General features: G+C 39.1%; 1 protein-coding gene across 1 annotated transcript in view; it reads left to right on the top strand.

Annotated features, from left to right (window-relative positions):
- ZCCHC10 (zinc finger CCHC-type containing 10) overlaps positions 1–21,130 on the top strand; it is a 28,675-nt gene that overhangs the window by 375 nt on the left and 7,170 nt on the right. Inside the window, exon 2 of the mRNA XM_045488870.1 lies at positions 18,816–18,980. Within this exon, the coding sequence (XP_045344826.1) occupies positions 18,816–18,980 (165 nt within the window). The remainder of the gene's footprint in view (positions 1–18,815; positions 18,981–21,130) is intronic.

Below are 21,130 nucleotides of genomic sequence, written 5' to 3'. Positions count from 1 at the left end.
TAAGTTTGGTGTCCACGGGCTAGTGATTGCGTGGAAGACGGCTGCGTAAGGTCCCCGGGGCGGGACCTAGGCTGCGAGGTGGGATAGGTGCTGTTCTGAAGAGAGCCTAGCGTTTGGTTTCCGCAAAGGGAATGCCCAGGAGTTGGGCACTAAGTGGTATGTGCCCCTTTGCCCACCCAGCCGCCCACCCCACGCGTGATCCGGGAAGCCTGAAGCCTTGATCCGACACCCTCCAGTCTCACCGACGTAAACCTTCAACTCCCTGTGAAGTCTCCAACCCAGCTGGTTTTTCCTGCCCTCTTCCTATCGCCTTCCCCACGAACCCTGACTACAACGCCTATTTTTCTCCCCAAGTTATCTTCTCACTTTCTGCCATTCATTCTCTTCATTAAATATTAATTTATTTTAATTAATATTTATTAAAATATTATGCCACTCTCTGCCAGAATTTGGGTCTAAAGAAATGGAGGTGTTCAAGACCGGAAATATTGCTTTCAGGAAACTTATATTCCTTTGGTGAAAAGAGTGGAACAACTAAACATTTTAAGTAAATACAGTTGATGATAAGAGCTTTGAAGGAAATAAGAAGTGATGGAAAGAAAGGTCCAGTTTAGGTTGGTGGGACTGAAAAGGAATGCCTGCAGAGGTAGCATTTGAACAGAGATCAAAAGTGTGAGAAAAGAGGTGCTCATGGGGTGGCTCAGTCCTCTGAGCATCTTGACTCAAGATTTCAGCTCAGGTGGTGATCGAGGGTCAGGATTGAGCCCTCCTTGGGCTTCCCTCTAAAAGTGGAGCCTGCTTAAGATTCTCTCTCTCATCCCCTCCCTCTCTCTGTCTTAAAAAAAAAAAAAAAATTAGAAAAGAGCCAGTCATGAGAGGATTTGGGGAAAGACCATCCAGAAAGTGACAATTGCTTTGAGACAGGAAAGAACTTTAATTTTTAAGAACTAAAAGCTGGCCACTGTGGCCATTGAGCGAGAGTCAGTGGCACAAGAGGTTTGCTGTGAACCCATAATGCAGGAATCATCCCAGACACCCCTCTCTGGTAAAGCCTTTTTTCTCTTCTACCAACATGTACACCTGAACTGCCATTTTTTCATTCTCCTGGCATTTCATGTTGTTACCATTTGAAAGTCCGTAATTCATCACTCATAGTTAGCTTGCATATTTATCTGTTTCTTTTTACACTTCTGTTTTTTATTATTTTTTGTTGTTCTTCATGAGTTCCACCTGTCACACCCGAGGAAGAGTTCCTTGAGCTTAAGGGTAAACACCTAGGGAGTCAAGGTAGTATGCCTCCTGGAGGAGAAGGCTTTGAAGTCAAACAATTCTGAAGTCAAGAATAGAGTGACTATAGCACTCAATAGGTGTGCTAAATTATGTTACTATCAAACTCACAAATTTGATCTTTTGGGTGTTGGATTCACACTTGGATAGATCCACTCCATTGGTCCCAAGATGGCTGCACTGTCTAGGGTCCTTTATATCTGTCCAACTTCAAGTTGATGGCATCTCATTGTCTAGATTGAATCATGTCTATGGGATTGCCATGCTCTGATTAGCAGATCTTATTCTTTTATCAGCACAATTGGATGGATCTTTATAAATCAATGATGAGCTAGATAGGTAGGTTAGGTAGTGAATGCTAGATTGGTAAAACCAACCAATATCCACTTATATGAAGTGAAAGACTTAGTATCTAAAGAATATTGTTATTTCTTATTTAAGAAGTGTCAGAAAGTTTAGTAAATGTTGTTTTTCTGTGGAACGCCTGTATTTGGTAAATGAGCTATACAGAAGTAAAAGACTTATCTTTAGGAGTTTCTAATCTTTTGAGGGAAGAAAATAAATGGTGTATGATAAAAAGCGGTCATGGTATAAAGACTAAGTCCTCAGGGAGTTGGAGAAGGAGACCTTTAGAAGTTAGGGAAGTCCAGTAGAGTTTAGGGAGTATTTGGGGGCAGAAAGCAGAAGAGGAACCATTATTTTTCATTTTATCTTCATCAAAAAGTTTTAATTTTGTTTATAAAGACCATATATTCCATAATAACAATTTTTAAAGTATTTTTAGTATTTATTTAGTTATGTGAAGTGAGAAAGTACTGTTGTCATTCTTTTTAAGAGTCTTTGGACTAATAGAGGAAAAATAATTCTTGTGGATGCTGAAGAGATGGTACTGGAATTCAGTGGAAAGTTTAACAGAAAAAATGACCCCAGATAGTGCCCTGTTGAGATCCCAATTGAGAGGATATTAGTTGGACTAATAATAATAATAAAAAAAAAAAAGCCTAAATTTGAGCTTCCCATTCAGCAGAGTTAACTTTAAATCAATTGAAATGAAATCATTTTCACTTTGTAAATTGTAATTACATCTACTTATATATAAGTAGATTTGTAGAATCTTTTACTATCTCAGATCATTTCTTCTGCTAAACCTTCCACTGAATTCCAGTACCATTTATTCAGCATCTGTGAGAATTATGTAACTTTGGCTTGGGTAGGAAGGACATACTTACCTCCTGAATCAGCCTGTTACATACAGTTTATGTTGAGCTGAAAGGAAAATAATATTGATGAAGCTAAACCCTGCTCCCTTCTAACTTTCTAGCTTTGGACCTAAACTGTGGTTTTAGTCATGTAAAAACCCTAGATGTTATCCACTTGAATTGCTATCATGTCAAGCTTCCCTGTCTCGTACTTGTATTGATTTTCTGGACTTAAGTGTCAGACTTACTTTTACCCTTGTTAAATTTCATCTTGTTAAATTTGACATTTAGTTCTAGCCTGTCAAGACCTTTTTAGATCCTGATTTGGTCATTCTTTGTATTATCTATCCCTCTTAGCTTTGTGTCAGCTATAGGTTTGATAAACATGCACATCTGTATTCTGTTCTCATCCAAGTCATTTATAAAATGTTGAACACATCAGGGGCACCTGGGTGGCTCAGTCAGCTAAGCGTCTGACTTCGGCTCAGGTCATGATCTCACTGCTTGTGAGTTCCAGCCCTGCTGTCAGGCTCTGCTCTGACAGCTCAGAGCCTGGAGCCTGCTTCAGATTCTGTGTCTTCCTCTCTGCCCTTCCCCTGCTCGTGCTCGCTCTCTATCTCAAAAATAAACAGTTAAAAAAACATGTTTTTTTAATGTTGAGCAAATTCAAACTAAAGACCAAGCCCTCAGGCCATTGCTAGATACTCCGCTATACATTTACTTCAACCTATTAAACAGTACTCTTTTGTCCATAGTGCTCAAATGATCTATTTCCTAGATGCCTTATTGAAATACATATACCCAGAAGCCATTAAGAGTATTAGTCTATAATGATTTGATACTTCGTGATCAAGCTTCTCTTTTTGAATGGATTTAATAAATCCAGCCAGAATTTTGCCTGGAATAGATGTCAAGCTCACTGGCATAGTTTGTGGAATCTACCTTTCTCTCCACTTTGAAAGTCAAAACAGCATTTGCCTACTCTCAGACTTTCAGCACCATTCATGTATGCCAGGGTTTCTCACATTACCAGCAGCAGTTCAGTCATGTCACCTGGAAAATCTCTGGTATGTTGGGGAGCAGTCACTTGGGCCATGTGACTTAAACACATTCAGATGGATAGAAGGGCCTTGTTACCCACCCCTCACTATCTTGGGATTCAGTTCTACTCTTTTCATTCTACGTATAATTGTGTTTGAGTTAAGAATGAAGAAAAATAAAAATAATCCTTCTTGTTCTCTTAGCCTATAACATGACATTGGTGACCAATTTGCCTAGCACCCAAAATAATGAGTCTATCCCTTCTTTTGGTTTTGTGTGCTTTATTCCACACCCTCCACGGCCCCCCCACCCACCCTCCCCCCAGTTCTTTGTGCTTTAGATGTAACTGAAACACAAAACAATTTTGATGTTCTTGACATTTTTCACTACTCTCAGCTTTTTTCGGTAGGATATTTATTTATTTGTATTAGGATTAGATATTTCTCTTAGGCCTTTAGCACTCTTATGTACTCATTAGTTATATGTTACTTGGAAAAATATCTTGATTTTTTTTTTTATGATTTCACAAGCATTCCATGATCATTGTAGGAAAGTTAGAGAATACAGATAAAGAAAAAAATGTATTATAACCCTACCCCAAAGATAATAATTTTTTACACTTTTTTTTTAAAGTTTATTTATTTTGAGAGAGACAAAGATAGTGTGAGTCAGGGAGGGGCAGAGAGAGAATGCCAAGTGGGCTTCGGGCTACCAGCTGCAGGGCCGGGCACAGGGCTCGAACTCACAAAACTGAAATCATTACCTGAGTGAAACCAAGAGTTGGATGCTTAACCGACTGAGCCACCCAAGCACCCCAACCATTTTTCACATTTTAGTGTATAACCTTTTAGGTCATTTTTTAACATTATAAATGGCCTCGTAGTGTTCTTTATGGATAAACAATAACTTTTTGGCCATTTCCATTGCTGTTGGATAGTTTACTCTTTTTTTTTTCTTGAGAATATTTGACACACAATGCTACTTTAGTTTCAGGGGTACAACATAGAGATTACAGTGATTCCACAAGTTTATACATTATGCTGTGCTCACCTCAAATGTAACTACCATCTGTCAAGTTTATCTTATAAACCATATTATACTTCCCATAATAAATATACAACTAAATTTTTGCATATATGTATCCATTATTCTAGATTAACTGGTAAGAACATTTTTTTAAGTGTATTTATTTATTTGGAGGGGAACCAGAGAGAGGAGAGAGAGAATCCCAAGCAGGCTCTGTACTATCAGCACATGGGGCTCAGTCTCACAAATTGTGAGAATATGACCTGAACCAAAGTCAAGAGTTGGAATGCTAACCGCTGAGCCACCCAGGTGTCCCAGTATGGGTATTTTTTTTTTAAAGTCAGGTTTACTCAAAACACATGAACAAATGGAAAGGTGGTGGGAAGAGAAGAGAGGGAAACAAACCACAAGAGACTCCTAATGACAAGAGAACAAACTGAGGGTTGATGGAGTCACATGCTCTACCAATTCAGCCAGCCAGGAGCCCCCAAAATTCATCCTTCTTAATGTACAGTTCTGTGAGTTCTGACAGATAACTATAGTCTTGGAAGCACCACCAAAATCAAGATATAGAAAAATTTCATCATGAAAAATTTCTTCATGACCCCTTGTAAGTAAGTGCTTATCAGCCTCTGGAAACCACTGATATCGCTGTAATTTTATCTTCTCCATAATGTTGTGTGCAAATAGAATCAGTCTGTAGCCTTTGAGTCCATCATCTTTCACTTGGTTAATTCCTTTGAGATCCACTAAAGTTCTTGCACATAATAATATTGCATTCTTTTTTTTTCATTTTTATTTATTTTTGAAAGAGAGAGGGAGAAACAAGGGTAGGGGGAGAACAAGTGCGTTAGGGGTGGGGGGGTGCAGGGAGCGGTGGCAGGGACAGAGAACCCAAAGCGGGCTCTGTGCTGATAGCAGAGAGCCCAATGTGGGGCTCGAACCCACGAACCATGAGATCGGGACCTGAGCCAAAGTAATATGCTTAACCAACTGAGTCACCCAGGTGCCCCTCTTTTTTTAATTATTGTCAATATATCCCATTGTATGGATATACAAGTTTGTTTATCCATTTGCCAGTTTAAGGACATTTTGATTGTTTCCAGTTTGGTGTTCCTTTTGAATACAACTGCTATAAAGGTTCATGTAGTCTTTTGTGTAAACTTAAGTTTTCCTTTTTCTTTCATAAATAGCCTAAGAGTGGATTGCTTGACCATATAGTAACTAGTAATTTTATGGGAAATCTTATTAGAAATTGGCAAACTTTTCAAAAGTTCATATTTTTGCACATCGCATTCCAATTGTTCTGTACCAATTGTTGAAAAGACATTTTTCTCTACTTGATTTTTTTTTTAAGTTTTTAAAATTTATTTATTTTGAGAGAGACAAAGACCGTGTGAGTGGGGGAGGGGCAGAAAAAGAGGGAGAGAGAGAACCCCCAACCGGCTCTACGCTGCCAATGCAGATCCCTAGCATGGGGCTTAATTCTACAAAACTGTGAGATGGGGCGCCTGGGTGGCGCAGTCGGTTAAGCGTCCGACTTCAGCCAGGTCACGATCTCGTGGTCCGTGAGTTCGAGCCCCGCGTCGGGCTCTGGGCTGATGGCTCAGAGCCTGGAGCCTGTTTCCGATTCTGTGTCTCCCTCTCTCTCTGCCCCTCCCCCGTTCATGCTCTGTCTCTCTCTGTCCCAAGAATAAATAAACATTGAAAAAAAAAAAATTTAAATAAAAAAAAAACAAAAAAAAAAAAACTGTGAGATCATGACCTGAGCCAAAACCAAGACTTGGACATTTCAACCAACTGAGCCACCCAGGTACCCCCTCCACTAAATTTCGTTTATACCTTTGTCAAAAAAAGCGCTGCCCATGTATGTGTATGGATTGTATTCTGTTTCATTGATGTATTTGATTTTGTAAACACCACCCTGTGGTGATAACTGTAGCTTTATAATAAGTCTTGAAATCAGGTAGTGTTAGTCCTCTAATTTTGTTCTTTTTCAGTCATTGCAACTATTGTAGATTCTTTGTATTTTTGTATGCATTTTAGGATCAGGTTATCAATTTACATAAAAGAAACTGCTGAGATTTCAGTTGGAATTGTACTGAATCTATAGATCAGCTTTTGAAGAATGGATACCTTAACTGTTTTGAGTTTTCTTATGCATTAATCTGTGTGTGTATGTGTGTGTATTCATCTTTTTTAGGCCTTTAACTTTGCTCACCGATGTTTTATAGTTCACTGTAGAGGTGTTGGACTTTTCATCAGATTTATCTCTATGTATTGTAATAATATATTTTTTAATTTCAATTTTCCAATTGTTTCTTGCTAGTATATAGAAATACAGTTGACTTTTAGGGGCACCTGGGTGGCTGAGTCAGTTAAGTGTCCGACACTTGGTTTCTGCTCGGGTCATGATCTCATGGTTTGTGGGTTTGGCCCCTCAGTTGGGCTCTGCACTGACAGTGCGGAGCCTGCTTGGGATTCTCTCTCTCTCCATTTCTCTCTGCCCCTCCTATACTCTCTCTCGCTCAAAATAAATAAATAAACCAAAAAAAAAAAAAAAAGAAAAGAAAGGAAATACAATTGACTTTTGTATATTGACCTTGTATCCTGTGACCTTGCTAAACTCATATATTCTTGTAGCTCTGTTTTAGATTCTTAGGGATTTTTTTAGGTAGATAATGACCATTTATACTATCTTTTTTGGGTTTTTTTGGTATGTACATTTTTAAGATTTTCTTGTAGTTACCAAATGGCCCTTCAGAAAGTCTGTGCAACTTAGATTCTTTTTTTTTTTTTTTTTTTTTTTAACGTGTATTTATTTTGGGGACAGAGAGAGACAGAGCATGAACGGGGGAGGGGCAGAGAGAGAGGGAGACACAGAATCGGAAACAGGCTCCAGGCTCTGAGCCATCAGCCCAGAGCCCGACGCGGGGCTCAAACTCACGGACCGCGAGATCGTGACCTGGCTGAAGTCTGACGCTTAGCCGACTGCGCCACCCAGGCGCCCCTGTGCAACTTAGATTCTTACCAACAGTTAAGAATGTATATCTTGGGGGTACCAGGGTAGCTTAGTTGGTTAAGTGTCTGTTGATTTCAGCTCAGGTTATGATCTCACAGTTCTCTGAATTTGAGCCCTGCATTGGGCTCTACACTGACAGTGCAGAGCTTGTTTAGAATTCTCTCCTCCCTTTCTCTCTGCCCTTCCCCTACTTGTACTCTCTCTGTCCTTCTCAAAATAAATAAATAAACTTTAAAAAAATGAACGTATATCTTACCATATGTGGAGTGCCCATTCTCTACCTCTGCCAACAATAGGTCAATATAGCAGGCATGTCCTACTATTTTAGGTATCAAAGAAGGTCATTTCATATAAAAAAAAAAAAAAAACCTGTATAATTAGAACACTTCTTTGGGCTTTAGCTTAGGATATAGAAATGGAATATTTTTTGAATAGAGTATTCACATGGGTAGAAATAAATGCTAATCTTGTTTACTTTAAAATTAAAGGTCTGCCTCATTCAGCATTCTGTGGAGATCAGTATTTTTAGGGGTGGTTAATTAATGGTTAGAACATGTCAATCATAGATGGGCCTTAGATATTTGTGAATGTTCTATTTATAACAACAGAAAACTACACATTGCTGGTGGATAATATTTTTAATAGCTGAGATCTTAAGTTATAAGTTTATTAATGTGGGGAAAATAAACTCTGAGTTGGAGAATACTTTATTTTCTTGATTCTGAGAGGTTTCCTCACACTACCAATCATATTTTCATTGTTAGGAAATACTGTGAAAGGCTTTGAAATGGATTTCAAAAAAAGATTACTAGATGTCATGTCTAATCCACTCTTACTGGTTGTGTGACTCTGTGAGAGCCTATCCATCACTGTCTTTGAGCTATTTTATAACTTTGTAAGTTGTAGAAAATTGATAGGAAAGATTCTTACCCATACATATATGTTATGATTGATTCTTGCAATGTGGCTGTTGACTAGTTTTTAACTGTCTGTAAATTCATTTCAGCATTCTTTTTTTTTTTTTTTTCTAATGTTTATTTAGTTTTGAGAGAGGGCACATGCACTTGAGAGCTGGGGAGGGGCAGAGAGAGGGAGACAGGATCTGAAGCCAGGTTTTGTGCTGGCAGCAGAGGGCTCGATACGAAGCTCAAACCCACCAACGGTGAGATCTCAACCTGAGCCTAAGTCAGACTCTTCACCAACTGAGCCACCTATGCACCCCCATTTCAGCATTCATGATCGAATTCTCTTTTGAACCAGTTACACCATCTTACTAGTTCCTTTATTTTTTTTAATATATGCATTTTTAATGTTTATTTTTGAGAGAGAGAGACGGAGACATTGCGAGCGGGGAGGGGGGAGAGAGGGAGACATAAAATCCCAAAGCAGGCTTCAGGATCCGAACGGTTAGCCCAGAGCCCAACGTGGGGCTCCAACCCACAAAGTGTGAGATGATGATGACCTGAGCCGAAGTCAGATGCTCAACCGATTGAGCCGCCCAGGCACCCTGTTACTAGTTCTTTTATTTATCATTAAACCTTTGACGTGTGTTTGTTTTGTATGTATTTGTTTTTTTGCTTGTTTTCAAGAGTTTATTCACAGGCTGTTTTGTATGTATTTGTAGGACAGTCACGATTATACACTTAAAAAAATTTTTTTTTAATGTTTATTTTTGAGAGAGAGAGAGTGAGTGAGTAGGGGAGGAGCAGAGCGAGAGGGAGACAGAATCTGAAGCAGGCTCCAGGCTCTGTCAGCACAGAGCCCGATGCAGGGCTCAAACTCACAAACCATGAGATCATGACCTGAGCCAAAGTTGGGCGTTTAACAGACTGAGCCACCCAGGCACCTGATACACTTTTGTTTTCTTAATGTTTATTTATGTTTGAGAAAGAGTGCATGAGAGCTGGGGAGGTGCAGAGAGGGGAGAGGACAGAGGATCTGAAGTGGTTTCTGTGCTGATAGCAGGGAGCCTGATATGGGGCTTGAACCCAAGAACCATGAGATCATGACCTGAGCCAAAGTCAGACACTCAATGTACTGATCTAGGTGTGCCCATGATTTTACACTATTTACAAATTGTCTTTAATGTTTCTGAATATATTTTTATTGGGGTGCACTTTACAATTATTTGTTATGTGTTAAATGTGTTAATGGTTCTTTTTGCCTCAAAAGCTAATATTAAGTCCATAGAATGTTTTATGGTTGATGATTTTAAAAGTTTGGTCTGACATTACATGTTCAGATAAAGTCTGAAATTATCATCATGGCTCTGGAGGTTGCTTGCTGAAATTTAAGAACTATTACTAATCAAAAAGCTGGGTCTTTTTTATTATCTTTTAATACTATATCTACTGAAATAGTCTTAGTTCTTTAATTGTAACATTAGTCTTCAGATTAGGATTAAATTTTGGACAGATGCTAAAACTAAATTATCGTCAAGATTACAGAACCTGGTCCACAATGCAGGAATTAACTAATGAAAAGCCCACTATAAGCAATATATGTCCTCTTAAACACTTACCTATTTCAGTAATCGTTTTACAAACATCTACTGAGCACCAATTATGTGTTCTCCAGGGATAAAAATGGTAACTGCTCTAGGTCAAAATTAAGAACCCAGCATCTCATCATGCAACCATGTTATGAGAAAATTTAAAGTGCCATGTATCATTAATCCAGATACAATATATAGATTGGCAATAATAACTCCCAATTAATTGTGTGTTACTTTATACCAGATGCCTTACTGCTTTTGCTATGTATACATCCTAGTCTACAGAGTGGGGATAGTTCTTTCAAACTCACTGAGTTGTTATGGAGAATAGATGTGATTATTCATAACTGATACTTAGCTAAATTCCTGGCACATGATGAATATAAGCCCTGGTTATTGTGTCATCTAATTCTCACAATAACATAGTAAAAGTGGGTATTATTGCATTTTTTAGAAGAGGAATCTAAGATTCCAAAATCAGTTTGCTAAAGAGCATACAGCTATGTAGTGAAAGAGCCACGATTTAAAAAAAATGTTTTAATGTTTATTTTTAAGAGAGAGACAGAGTGCAAGTGAGGGAGGGACAGAGGAGGGGGAGACACTGAATCCGAAACAGGCTCCAGGCTCTAAAGCTGTTAGCACAGAGCCTGACATGGAGCTCTAACCCACAAACCATGAGATCATGCCGTGAGCTGAAGTTGGACATTTAACTGACCAAGCCACCCAGGCACCCCAAAAGCCAAGATTTTCTAAAACCTTTGTTGTGAAATAAAGCACATGTACAAAAAAGTTCAAACGACATAACTATGCCACTTAATAAATTATTATAAAGGAACATTCTACTTGATTACCAATGTGGAAATGTTTGGGTTTGGAGTGAATGGTCAAAAAAGAATTCTTGAGGGGTGCCTGGGTGGCTCAGTTGGTTAAGCGTCTGACTTTGGCTCAGGTCATGAGCTCATGGTTCATGAATTCAAGCCCTGCTTAGGGCTCTGTACTGACAGCTCGGAGCCTGGAGCCTGCTTTGGATTCTGTGTCTCCCGCTCTCTCTGTTCCTCCCCCGCTCTCACTCTGTCTCTCTCAAAAATAAATAAAGATTTAAAAAATTCTTTTTTTAAAAATAAAAAAATAAAGTAAAATTAATTAAAATTAAATAAAAATTTTTAAAAAAGAATTCTTGAGACATCTTCACTGCAAAAAGGTGGTTTTATTAAAGAACCTGTGGGCAGAAAGAGCTACACTGGGCTTGTGACAGGTGACTGCTTTTAAACTTTCAAGTTGCAAGAGTGTTAGGGACAGCATAAGTCTCCAAGGAATTTTGAAAACAAGGTTTCCAGGACCCTGAGGGTGCTAGCTGTTATTAGGAAGAGGTCATTTATTACTGTTTAGTAAACCCTCAGTCATGAGACCCTTCTGAAGATGTATATCAGTAGGCCGTTTGCTTGAAGGGTAATTGCTGACATATATCTTGGGGAGTAAAGATAAAGGAATTTCCTAAGGAATTTCTTACATGTTTAAAGTAGAATCACAGGATCCTGAGGGATTGGAATAATGTTAAGCTAAGATTGCCTTTTGCCCTTAGTAAAGTGTCAACATCAAGGCAGCTGAGCTACCCCAGGAAGGTCACTGTTCCTGCTTGAAGGACTTGTCAATGGGTTGTAAGTAGTAAGGAAATTTAATTTTTTTCTTTAGCCTTCGTTTCCCATATCAGTTACCACCCAGATCAGGTAATAAAATTGCCAGTTTACCAAAAGCCATTAAGGCCTTCCCACTCATGACCTTCTTCCTCCTTCCCAAAGGTAATCCGTCACCTAACATTTATGGTAATATTTTCCTTGCTTCTCTTTGTGCTTTTACCATCTAACTATGCACTGGAGTTTAATTTTGCCTGTGTCTGAACTTTGTACAGAATCAGACAATTTGGATTTTTTGAATAATGTGGCTTCTTAAATCTCTGAAGTTTGTTCATTTTTTTTGTTCTTATTTTTTTATGTTTTTATTTTATTTTTGAGAGAGAAACACAGTGAGAGTGTGGGAGGGGCAGAGAGAGACAGAGACAGAATCTGAAGCAGGCTCCAGGCTCTGAGCCATCATCGCAGAGCCTGACACAGGGCCTGAACTCACAGACCACGAAACCATGACCTGAGCCGAAGTCAGATGCCCAACCGACTGAGCCACCCAGTTGCCCCTGTTCTTTTTTAATATTATGAAGTATTTCACTGTATTCTGTACCATAAATTATCCATTCTACTTGGATATTATCTCCAGGGTTTGGTTTTTTTTTTTTACATTTATTCATTTTTGAGAGACAGAGAGAGACAGAGCACAAGCAGGGGAGGGGCAGAGAGAGAGGGAGACACAGAATCTGAAGCAGGCTTCAGGCTCCCAGCTATCAGCACAGAGCCCTACATGGGGCTTGAACTCACAAACCGGGAGATCATGACCTGAGCCAAAGTCGGATGCACAACCCACTGAGCCACGCAGGCACCCCTCCAGTTTTGAGGAAATTACAAGTCATGCTGTTATATTCTTTAGTTCTTCCTCTTCCCTTCTTGAACAAGTCACCCCTAAAGCCATTAAGTAGTGTAGAGCAAGATAGGCCTCCATGCACAGGGTTGACTTGGCATTGGAGTATTGGAGCTGAAGTGGGTAAGGAGGGCATCTACATAGATGTGTGAAGTGATCTGTAGCATCAGCAGGGTGTGGAGGGCATCCAGTGGGGGGAAGGGCCACTGCAGGGTGTCAGATCCCTAAAGTGGGGGAAGGTCCAGTGTAGGGTATCAGATCCCAAGCAAGGTGAGGAAGGTGTCCACACAGAGGAGCCATTTAGCATAAGTTATCACCCTAATGGAGAAAATATCTACACAGGGAAGGGGAAGTGTAATTTGGTATGAGGTGTCAGAGCCTAAGTGGAAAGAGAAATGTGACTCTAAATATCATCATGGCTCCATCAGTCTGATTGCAGGCTGGGACAAGGAAAGTAGATGTGCCTAAAATTTTTTGTTGTACCAGAGAGCAAGGAAGTATCCCCAAAATGAAGAAGTCATGTCAAAAGGACACAGAACCCAGCTTGAAAGGATTCCTTTCCACTGACCACATCTAGGACAATCTGAGTATCAACATAAATCATGTAACAAATTATACCTTATTGAATAAGATAGAAAAATATGAGTTCGTACTGATAGATGAATAAATGAACTAAAAACTTAGTGGGCAAGATATTTATGTACTTTGAAATACCAACCCACAAAATACTTATTGTTATACCAGTTTTCACTTACAGTTGTGTGACAAATCATCCCAGAACTTATTGGCTTCTTTTTACTTATTATTTTATTTTAATGTTTATTTTTGAGAGAGACAGAGTGCGAGCTGGGGAGAGGCAGAGAGAGAGAGGGAGACACAGAATCTGAAGCAGGCTCCAGGCTCTCAGCTATCAGCACAGACCCTGGTGTGGGACTCAAACTCACGAACTGTGGAATCATGACCTGAGGCAAAGTTGGATTCCTAACCAACTGAGCCACGCAGGCGCACCCTAATTTTTATTTATTCATTTCGAGAGAAAGTGAGAGAGTGCACATGCATGAGCAGAGGAGGGGCAGAGAGAGAGAGGGGGAGAGAGAGAATTCTAAGCAGGCTGTGCACCATCATCACAGAGCGCACCATGGGGCTCGATCCCACAAACAGTAAGATCATGACCTGAGCCAAAATCAAGAGTTAGACGCTTAGCCAACTGAGCCACCCAGGAGCCCCAGAACTTAGTGGCTGCAGTTATCTGAAGGCTTGATCAGGACTGGCAGATCTGTCTCCCAAGATGGCTCATTCACAGGGCTATTGGCAGGAGGCCTCAGTTCTTCACCACGTGGGCCTCCCTAGAGGCTGCTTTAGTGTCTGCATGACATGTCAGCTAAGTGACTTAATCTTCAAAGTCACACCATCCTGATTTATTCTGTTAGAAGCAAGATGCTAAATCTAAGCTACCCTTAAAGATAGGGAATTAGGGCTTCCCTTTTTGAAGTGAAAAGTATGAAAGAATTTGTGGACATCATTTACAACCACCATAATTACAAAAGTACAAAAAGTAACTTTAGAATGTAAACTCTGGTCAACCCTCCTTAATCAAGGAATCAGAGTGCATATCATCAGCAATAAGACAAATTGCCATCTTGTGTCACCTGGTAGGAATATGGTGAGAAGGACACAGCCCATTTCTGTTACATTCCTGCCAAGAGGCATGGCTTGAATCTAATCATGTAGAGATCTCAGATGTGGTAGTTGACCTCCAAGATAACCCCCAATGATCCCTGCCTTTTGGCATTCACACTCTTGTGCAGTCTCCTTTCAAGTTATTCTAGGGTTGGTCTGTGTGACCAACAGAGTACAGCAAAGGTGATGGTATGTCATTTTCAAGATTAGGTTATAAAAAATTATGACTTCTTTCTTGAGTTGCCTTGGTCACTCCCTCTGGGGAAAACCGTGTTGTAGGCAGCCCTATCTGTGGAGAGGTCAACAGGCAGGGAACTGAAGCTTCCTACTGATAATTGCATGAATGAACTTGAAAGCAACTCAAATTGAAGCACATTCTACAAAATAACTGGCCTGTAATCTTCAAAATTGTTAAGGTCATAATAAGCAGGATACGACTAAGGAACTCATTAGACAGAAGGAAATCAAATAGACTTTACAAAGGCAACGTAGATGCTGAATTGGATTTTGCTATATAGAACGTTATTGGGACGTTTGATGTCCCTTAAATGTAAGGGTCTGAAGATTAAATGGTAGGAATGTATCTATTTTAATTTCTTGACTTTGATGGTTACTTTGTTACCTAGAAGAATATCCTAGTTTATAGAAAAATGCAATGAAATATTCTGAGTTGATGAGTCATCAGTTTGGCAGTTTACAAATGATACAGGAAAAATAGTTCTTTGAACTGTACTTAGAAGTTTTCTATAAGGGTATGATTGTTTGAAAAGTTTTAAGAGCTACATAAAGGAAAGCAATATTTTTATACATGTTATCTGGTTTGGCTGTGCATTGAATTCTGTTGTATAAATACTTATGAGTGGAACTACTGGATCATAGAGTGTACATCTCTTTAACTATAGTATATTTTTTTTCAAAATGGTTGTACTGGTTTGCATTCATACACACAATGGATATGTGTTCCTCTTGCTATGTATCTTTGCTAACATTTGTTATTCTCAGTTTTTAATTTTATTCTTTCTGGTACGTACGTATGCCTTGGTATCTTTGAGCATTTAATATGCTTTTCTTTGATTAGTAAAGAGCAACTTTTTTTTAAGTGTATTTTAATTAATTTTGAGAAAGAGCAAGCAGGGGAGGGGCAGAGAGGGAGAGGGAGAGGGAGACAGAATCCTAAGCAGGTTCCATGCTGTCGGTGCATAGCCTGATGCAGGGCTTGAACTAACAAACGGTGAGATCATGACCTGAGCCAAAATGAAGAATCAGACGCTTAACCGACTGAGCCACCCAGGCACCCCTAAAGAGCAACTTTTTATATGTTTATTATTGATTTGTGTTTCCCAGGCCCATTTTTGTGCAGTCTTCCCATTTTCCACTTCATCTTATTTTTCTATGATGTGCCATTTTCTTGGTGATTTGTAACATCTTCTCCAACTTCTTGGCTTCCCTTTTTTTTTATTATTTATTATTTTTAAATTTTTAATTTATTTTAAAGGCTTTTTAAGTTTATTTATTTATCTTGAGAGAGACAGGGACAGCACAAGTTGGGGAGGGGCAGAGAGAAGGAGAAAGAGAATCCCAAGCAGGCTTCGCACTGCCAGTGCCGAGCCCGATGTGGGACTCAGTCCCTTGAACCGTGAGATGATGACCTGAGCCAAAACTAAGAGTTGGATGCTTAGCCTCCCGAGCCACCCAGACGGCCCTTCCCCTTTTTTTCTCTCTAAATTGTTTTTTAAGTTTATTTATTTATTTTGAAAGAGAGAGTGCACGTGCATGAGAGAGTGGGGGAGGGGCAGAGAGAGAGGGAGAAAGAATCCCAAGTAGTCTCTGCACTGTTAGTGCTTGGCTTCCCTTTTTACTCTCTTTATATTATATTATATGTATACATACATATATGCGTGTGTGTGTGTGTGTATATATATATATATATATATATATATATATATATATATATATATATAATTTATTTATTTTTATATAGAGAGAGAACCAGCAGGGAAGGGGCAGAGAGGAGGAGAGGCAAAGGATCAGATGCAAGCTCCTTACTGACAGCAGAGAGCCCGACTCGCGGCTCGAATTCATGAACCATGAGGGCTCGAAGTCACACACCACGAGACCATGACCTTAGCCAAAGTGCGACACTTAACCGACTGAGCCAGCCAGACGCCCTTTTCACTTTTTGTTCATTTGTTTGTTTATTTTTAATCTCCTCACCCAACGTGTGGTTCAAACTCACGACCTCAAGATGATGCTCTTCCAAATGAGTCAGCCAGGTGCCCCTCCAAGTCACCTTTTTTATACCATCTTGTAAAACATGTATTCTTTGACCAGTCTGTAATCAATGTTTGTATATGGTAGAGAGTAAAGTCTCATTGTTTCCATATGTATAACCAGTTGTCCCTGTACACTTAATAACCTATCTTTTCTCCCACTGCTGTCTAGTGCCATGGTTGTCATAAAATAAGTATTCTTACATACATTAGTCTATTTTGGGGCAGTCTGTTTTGTTCCATGGGCTTGTGTATCTTTGCTCCAATTTCATATTTTTAATTGGTATAGCTGTATCATTAAGTCAATGACTTCTAGTCTAAGTCTTCTCCCACTTATTCCTTTACAAGAGCATTTTGGCTCTTCTTGGCCTTTTCCATATACATTTTAGAATAAGTTGGTTAACAAAACAAACAACCTGTTTTGATTTTCATTGGCATTGCTTTGAATCTATTGATCAGTTTGTGGAGAATGGACATTTTGAAATTATCAAGTTTGAAATTATACAAACATGGTATGTTTTTCCATATAGCCACTTACTTAGATGTTTAATTTCTCTCATAATGTTTATATTGTGCAAAGAACTCTTGTACATATTTTCTTTGTATCTCTACGTATTTGATATTTTTCAGGAAATTATAAATATCACCTTTTAAAATGTCATCTTAACTGTTTTTGTTATAGAATCCTGCTGAATCCTACTTGCTGCTTGTTTTGGTGGGCTCTCAAGAATGTTAATTACAGGGCGCCAGGGTGGCTCAGTCAGTTAAACATCTGACTTTGGCTCACGTCATGATCTCACGGTTCATGAGTTTGAGTCCGGCATCTGGGGAGCTTGTGCCCACTTTGGGTGAGCAGGAGCCCCACTTCAGATGAATACAACCCTGCTTCAGATGAACATGAGCCGCACTCCTCTCTTTCTTTCTCTCTCTGCCCCTCACTCACTTGCACCCTCTTTCAACTAAAAAAAAAAAAAAAAGAATATTAATTACATGTATATATGTATGGTCAGTTGGATAGTAGGAAACACTAACTTTCAACCTCAAATGAGTGAAATGTTATCTTCTAGAAAAGAATTCCATTCTTCTCCCTAGTAAACCTCCTTTATGTGGAATATTTTTATTAATAACATATTTGTGGAATTGGGTTTTCTCTCATGTTAGGTAAGTACCTACATAATACCCTCAATTTTACCTCCTGATTGGCAAAGCCTGCAATTTTTGCTATCTGACTCTTTACAAAGTTTGCTGACCACAATCTGAAATCTTGCTGATCTTGTGAATTCTAATTATTTCAAAATACTTTATCTGTAGATTCTTTGGATTTGCCATGTATATAATATGTCATCAGTGAGGAATGAACATTTTATTTTTTCCTTTCCAATTCTTTTCATCTATTTGACTTTACTTGCTGCATCTTAATCCAATTTCAGGGATTATAGGATTGGGATTTTTCTTTTTCTCCTAGATGAATAGAAGCTGAGCTGTATTCTGTATACAGTTGGTTTATTCTCAGAGTATAAATCTTCAGAGACCTAACCCTGGATACATAGTTTATCTCCGTGGCTTGTTATAATGAGGTTTACCCCGCTGAGCAAACGCTTCCAGCTCAAGTTGACTTAAATACAGAGCTGACTGCTGTGGATTTCCATTTTCTTCCATATGTTGGCTTGGTTAGATTGTTCACCCCGTCGTTAGTTCTCTGATGCCTCAAGCAGATTGTTAAAAATGTTTTGACTGTCTTTTCTATTTCTGAGCTGAGGAGTTGGTCTGAGTTACCTAGTCTGCCATTACTGGAATGGAATTGAGGAGTGAAGATTTGAATGGAGTTCTAACTCCCAAGGTCCATGTTCTTGACTACTTAGTATCCTGCCTTCTAATTAAATCTGACATAATAAACAAAGTATAAAATTATGTTTATATTTGACCTTAAAAATATTTACATTATGTGTACTTTTAAGGATAGAAAATGTTGGGGCGCCTGGGTGGCGCAGTCGGTTAAGCGTCCGACTTCAGCCAGGTCACGATCTCGCGGTCCGGGAGTTCGAGCCCCGCGTCGGGCTCTGAGCTGATGGCTCAGAGCCTGGAGCCTGTTTCCGATTCTGTGTCTCCCTCTCTCTCTGCCCCTCCCCCGTTCATGCTCTGTCTCTCTCTGTCCCAAAAATAAATAAACGTTGAAAAAAAAAAAATTTAAAAAAAAAAAAGGATAGAAAATGTCAAGTCAAAATCTTAAGTCCTGTATTCTATTTTCTTTCTGTTCTTTTGCTCTGCAGTGAAGCAAATAAGCAACATGTAAGATGTCAGAAATGCTTAGAATTTGGACATTGGACTTATGAATGCACAGGAAAAAGAAAATACCTACATAGGCCTTCAAGAACAGCAGAACTAAAGAAAGCTTTAAAAGAAAAAGAAAACAGATTATTATTATTACAACAAAGGTAAGTGTACATGTGGGAGTTTTTTTCTTTTTTCTTTCTTTTTTCTTTCTTTCTTTTTTTTTTTTTTTAAGTAGGCTTCAGACCCAATGCAGAGCCCAGTGCAGGATCTGAACCCACAACCACAAGACCTGAGCTGAGATTAAGAGGCACACACGCAACCAACTGAGCCACCCAGGCACTCTCCAAAGGAGTATTTTTATTTATAGAATTTATTAAACAACTAAATGTCTCATGGTGGTTATCCAGATTTAGATTATAGTATAGGCTAACATTTAATGAGTGCTTACTATGTCCTAGGTGCTATATAAGCTCTTGACACCTATTAGCTTATTCGAGCATCACATCTGTACAATTAATGTACGTACTATTATCCCCATTTTACATGTGAAGAAACTGGAGCCTGGAAAAGTTCAGTTACTTGTCAGTGTCACACAGTCAGTAAGTGGAAAGATTAAGTGTTAAACCAGCCAGGCCTTCTTCTTAATCATTGTACTTTATTGACTTAACTGCCAGTGAAATGACAGCAGACTATGAGGTAGGTTATATGAGCCATCAACCTGAAAGATAAAATGGCCAGTTGTTATTTTACCAGCAAAATGAGTTTATTCGGGAATAGTAAAGGCATTGCAATCCGGGACAAACAAACCATGGTAAACCATAGGCAGGTCCAGGGAACAAAGGAGAAGGGCTTGCTTTTATTGGGGAAAAGAGGAAATTGGGAAGGGCTGTTTGTGTTTTAAGTTCATTTATTTATTTTGAGAGAGACAGAAACAGTGCAAGTGGAAGAGGGGCAGAGAGAGTGGGAGAGAGAATCCCAAACAGGCTCCTCACTGCCAGCCCAGAGCCCGAAGTTGGGCTTGAACTCACGAAACAGTGAGATCATAACCTGAGTCAAAAGCAAGAGGCAGATGCTTAACCGACTGAGCCACCCAGGTGCACCAAGAAGGGCTGTTTTAAACAAAAGTCCATTGGAAGAGAATAAGAGATCAAGATTCTCATTGGACGACTGTGGCAGTTTCTCCTGGCTGTTGCTATTGCTAGACAAGAAGAAAACTGTCCTTCCTCCTGCTGGAATGGTAAAAGTAAGCTACTTCCTACTGAAGAATGCAAGGTACTATTCTTCATGTTGGGGTCTGCTGTTAATGATGAGTGGTAGTGTGTGAGAACCCCCCTTTAGAGCTTCCCAACTCCATTTTTTATCCAGTTCCCTTTATTGTTATAGAGTCGATATGGAAAGACATCCAAGATACTTAAACTAAGTATATAAATAGGATAGAAAACAGTATATATAATATGCTATCATTTATGTTAAAAAAGGAGAGAAGGAATAATGAAATTTTTTTGGAAATATAAAAGAGTCATAATAGTGGCTCCATTCTAAAAAAAAATTTTTTTACGTTTATTTTTGAGAGATAGAGACATCACAAGCGGGGGAGAGGCAGAGAGAGAGGGAGACACAGAATCCAAAGCAGGCTCCAGGCTCTGAGCTGTCAGCACAGAGCCTGACACAGGGCTCGAACCCACAGACCAGGAGATCATGACCTGAGCTGAAGTTGGACACTCAACCAACTGAGCCACCCATGCGCCCCATAGTGGCTCCATTATAGAAGGAGAACTGGGTAGGAGGGACCTGGAAATGTGTTACTTACCCTTTTGTGTCCTTTGAATAAAGCTTTTAAAATTGCTTTGAAATAAGTAAGTAAACATGTTTTAGAAACTGAAATGGGAAGGTGTCAGGTGTACTCAGTGCTACAGATGAGAAGCAGCATCTTCATAAGGACTGTTAGCTATATAATAGTGTCTTAAACACATGGACTTTCAAGGTAGCAGTCTCCCAATTTGTGGAAATGAATGCTCCTCAAGGGTTATGCAGGAATAGATAGGTAATCAATTTCTAGGTCATCAACATTCATACATACTTTTTCAAAACTAAATTTGTATGAGAACTTGCCTGCCAGTTCTCCTTTTCCATTCTCTTTCTTCATGTGTGAAAACATTTTTCAAAATAGTGGTATATGTACAAAGAAAGTGAATAGCTCTAATTATTAGGAGCAAATTCTTTTGTAATTTTTTTTTCCCCAGGAAACCTGAAGGAAGACCTAATTGAGCTGCCAATTTAAAAGTATATTTTAATTTATTATTTTTTTAAG

The sequence above is a fragment of the Leopardus geoffroyi genome, chromosome A1, assembly GCF_018350155.1.
Source record: "Leopardus geoffroyi isolate Oge1 chromosome A1, O.geoffroyi_Oge1_pat1.0, whole genome shotgun sequence".
In the NCBI taxonomy this organism is placed as follows: domain Eukaryota; kingdom Metazoa; phylum Chordata; class Mammalia; order Carnivora; family Felidae; genus Leopardus; species Leopardus geoffroyi.
Note: the sequence above shows the minus strand (reverse complement) of the source record. Positions and strands in the feature narration are given on the sequence as shown.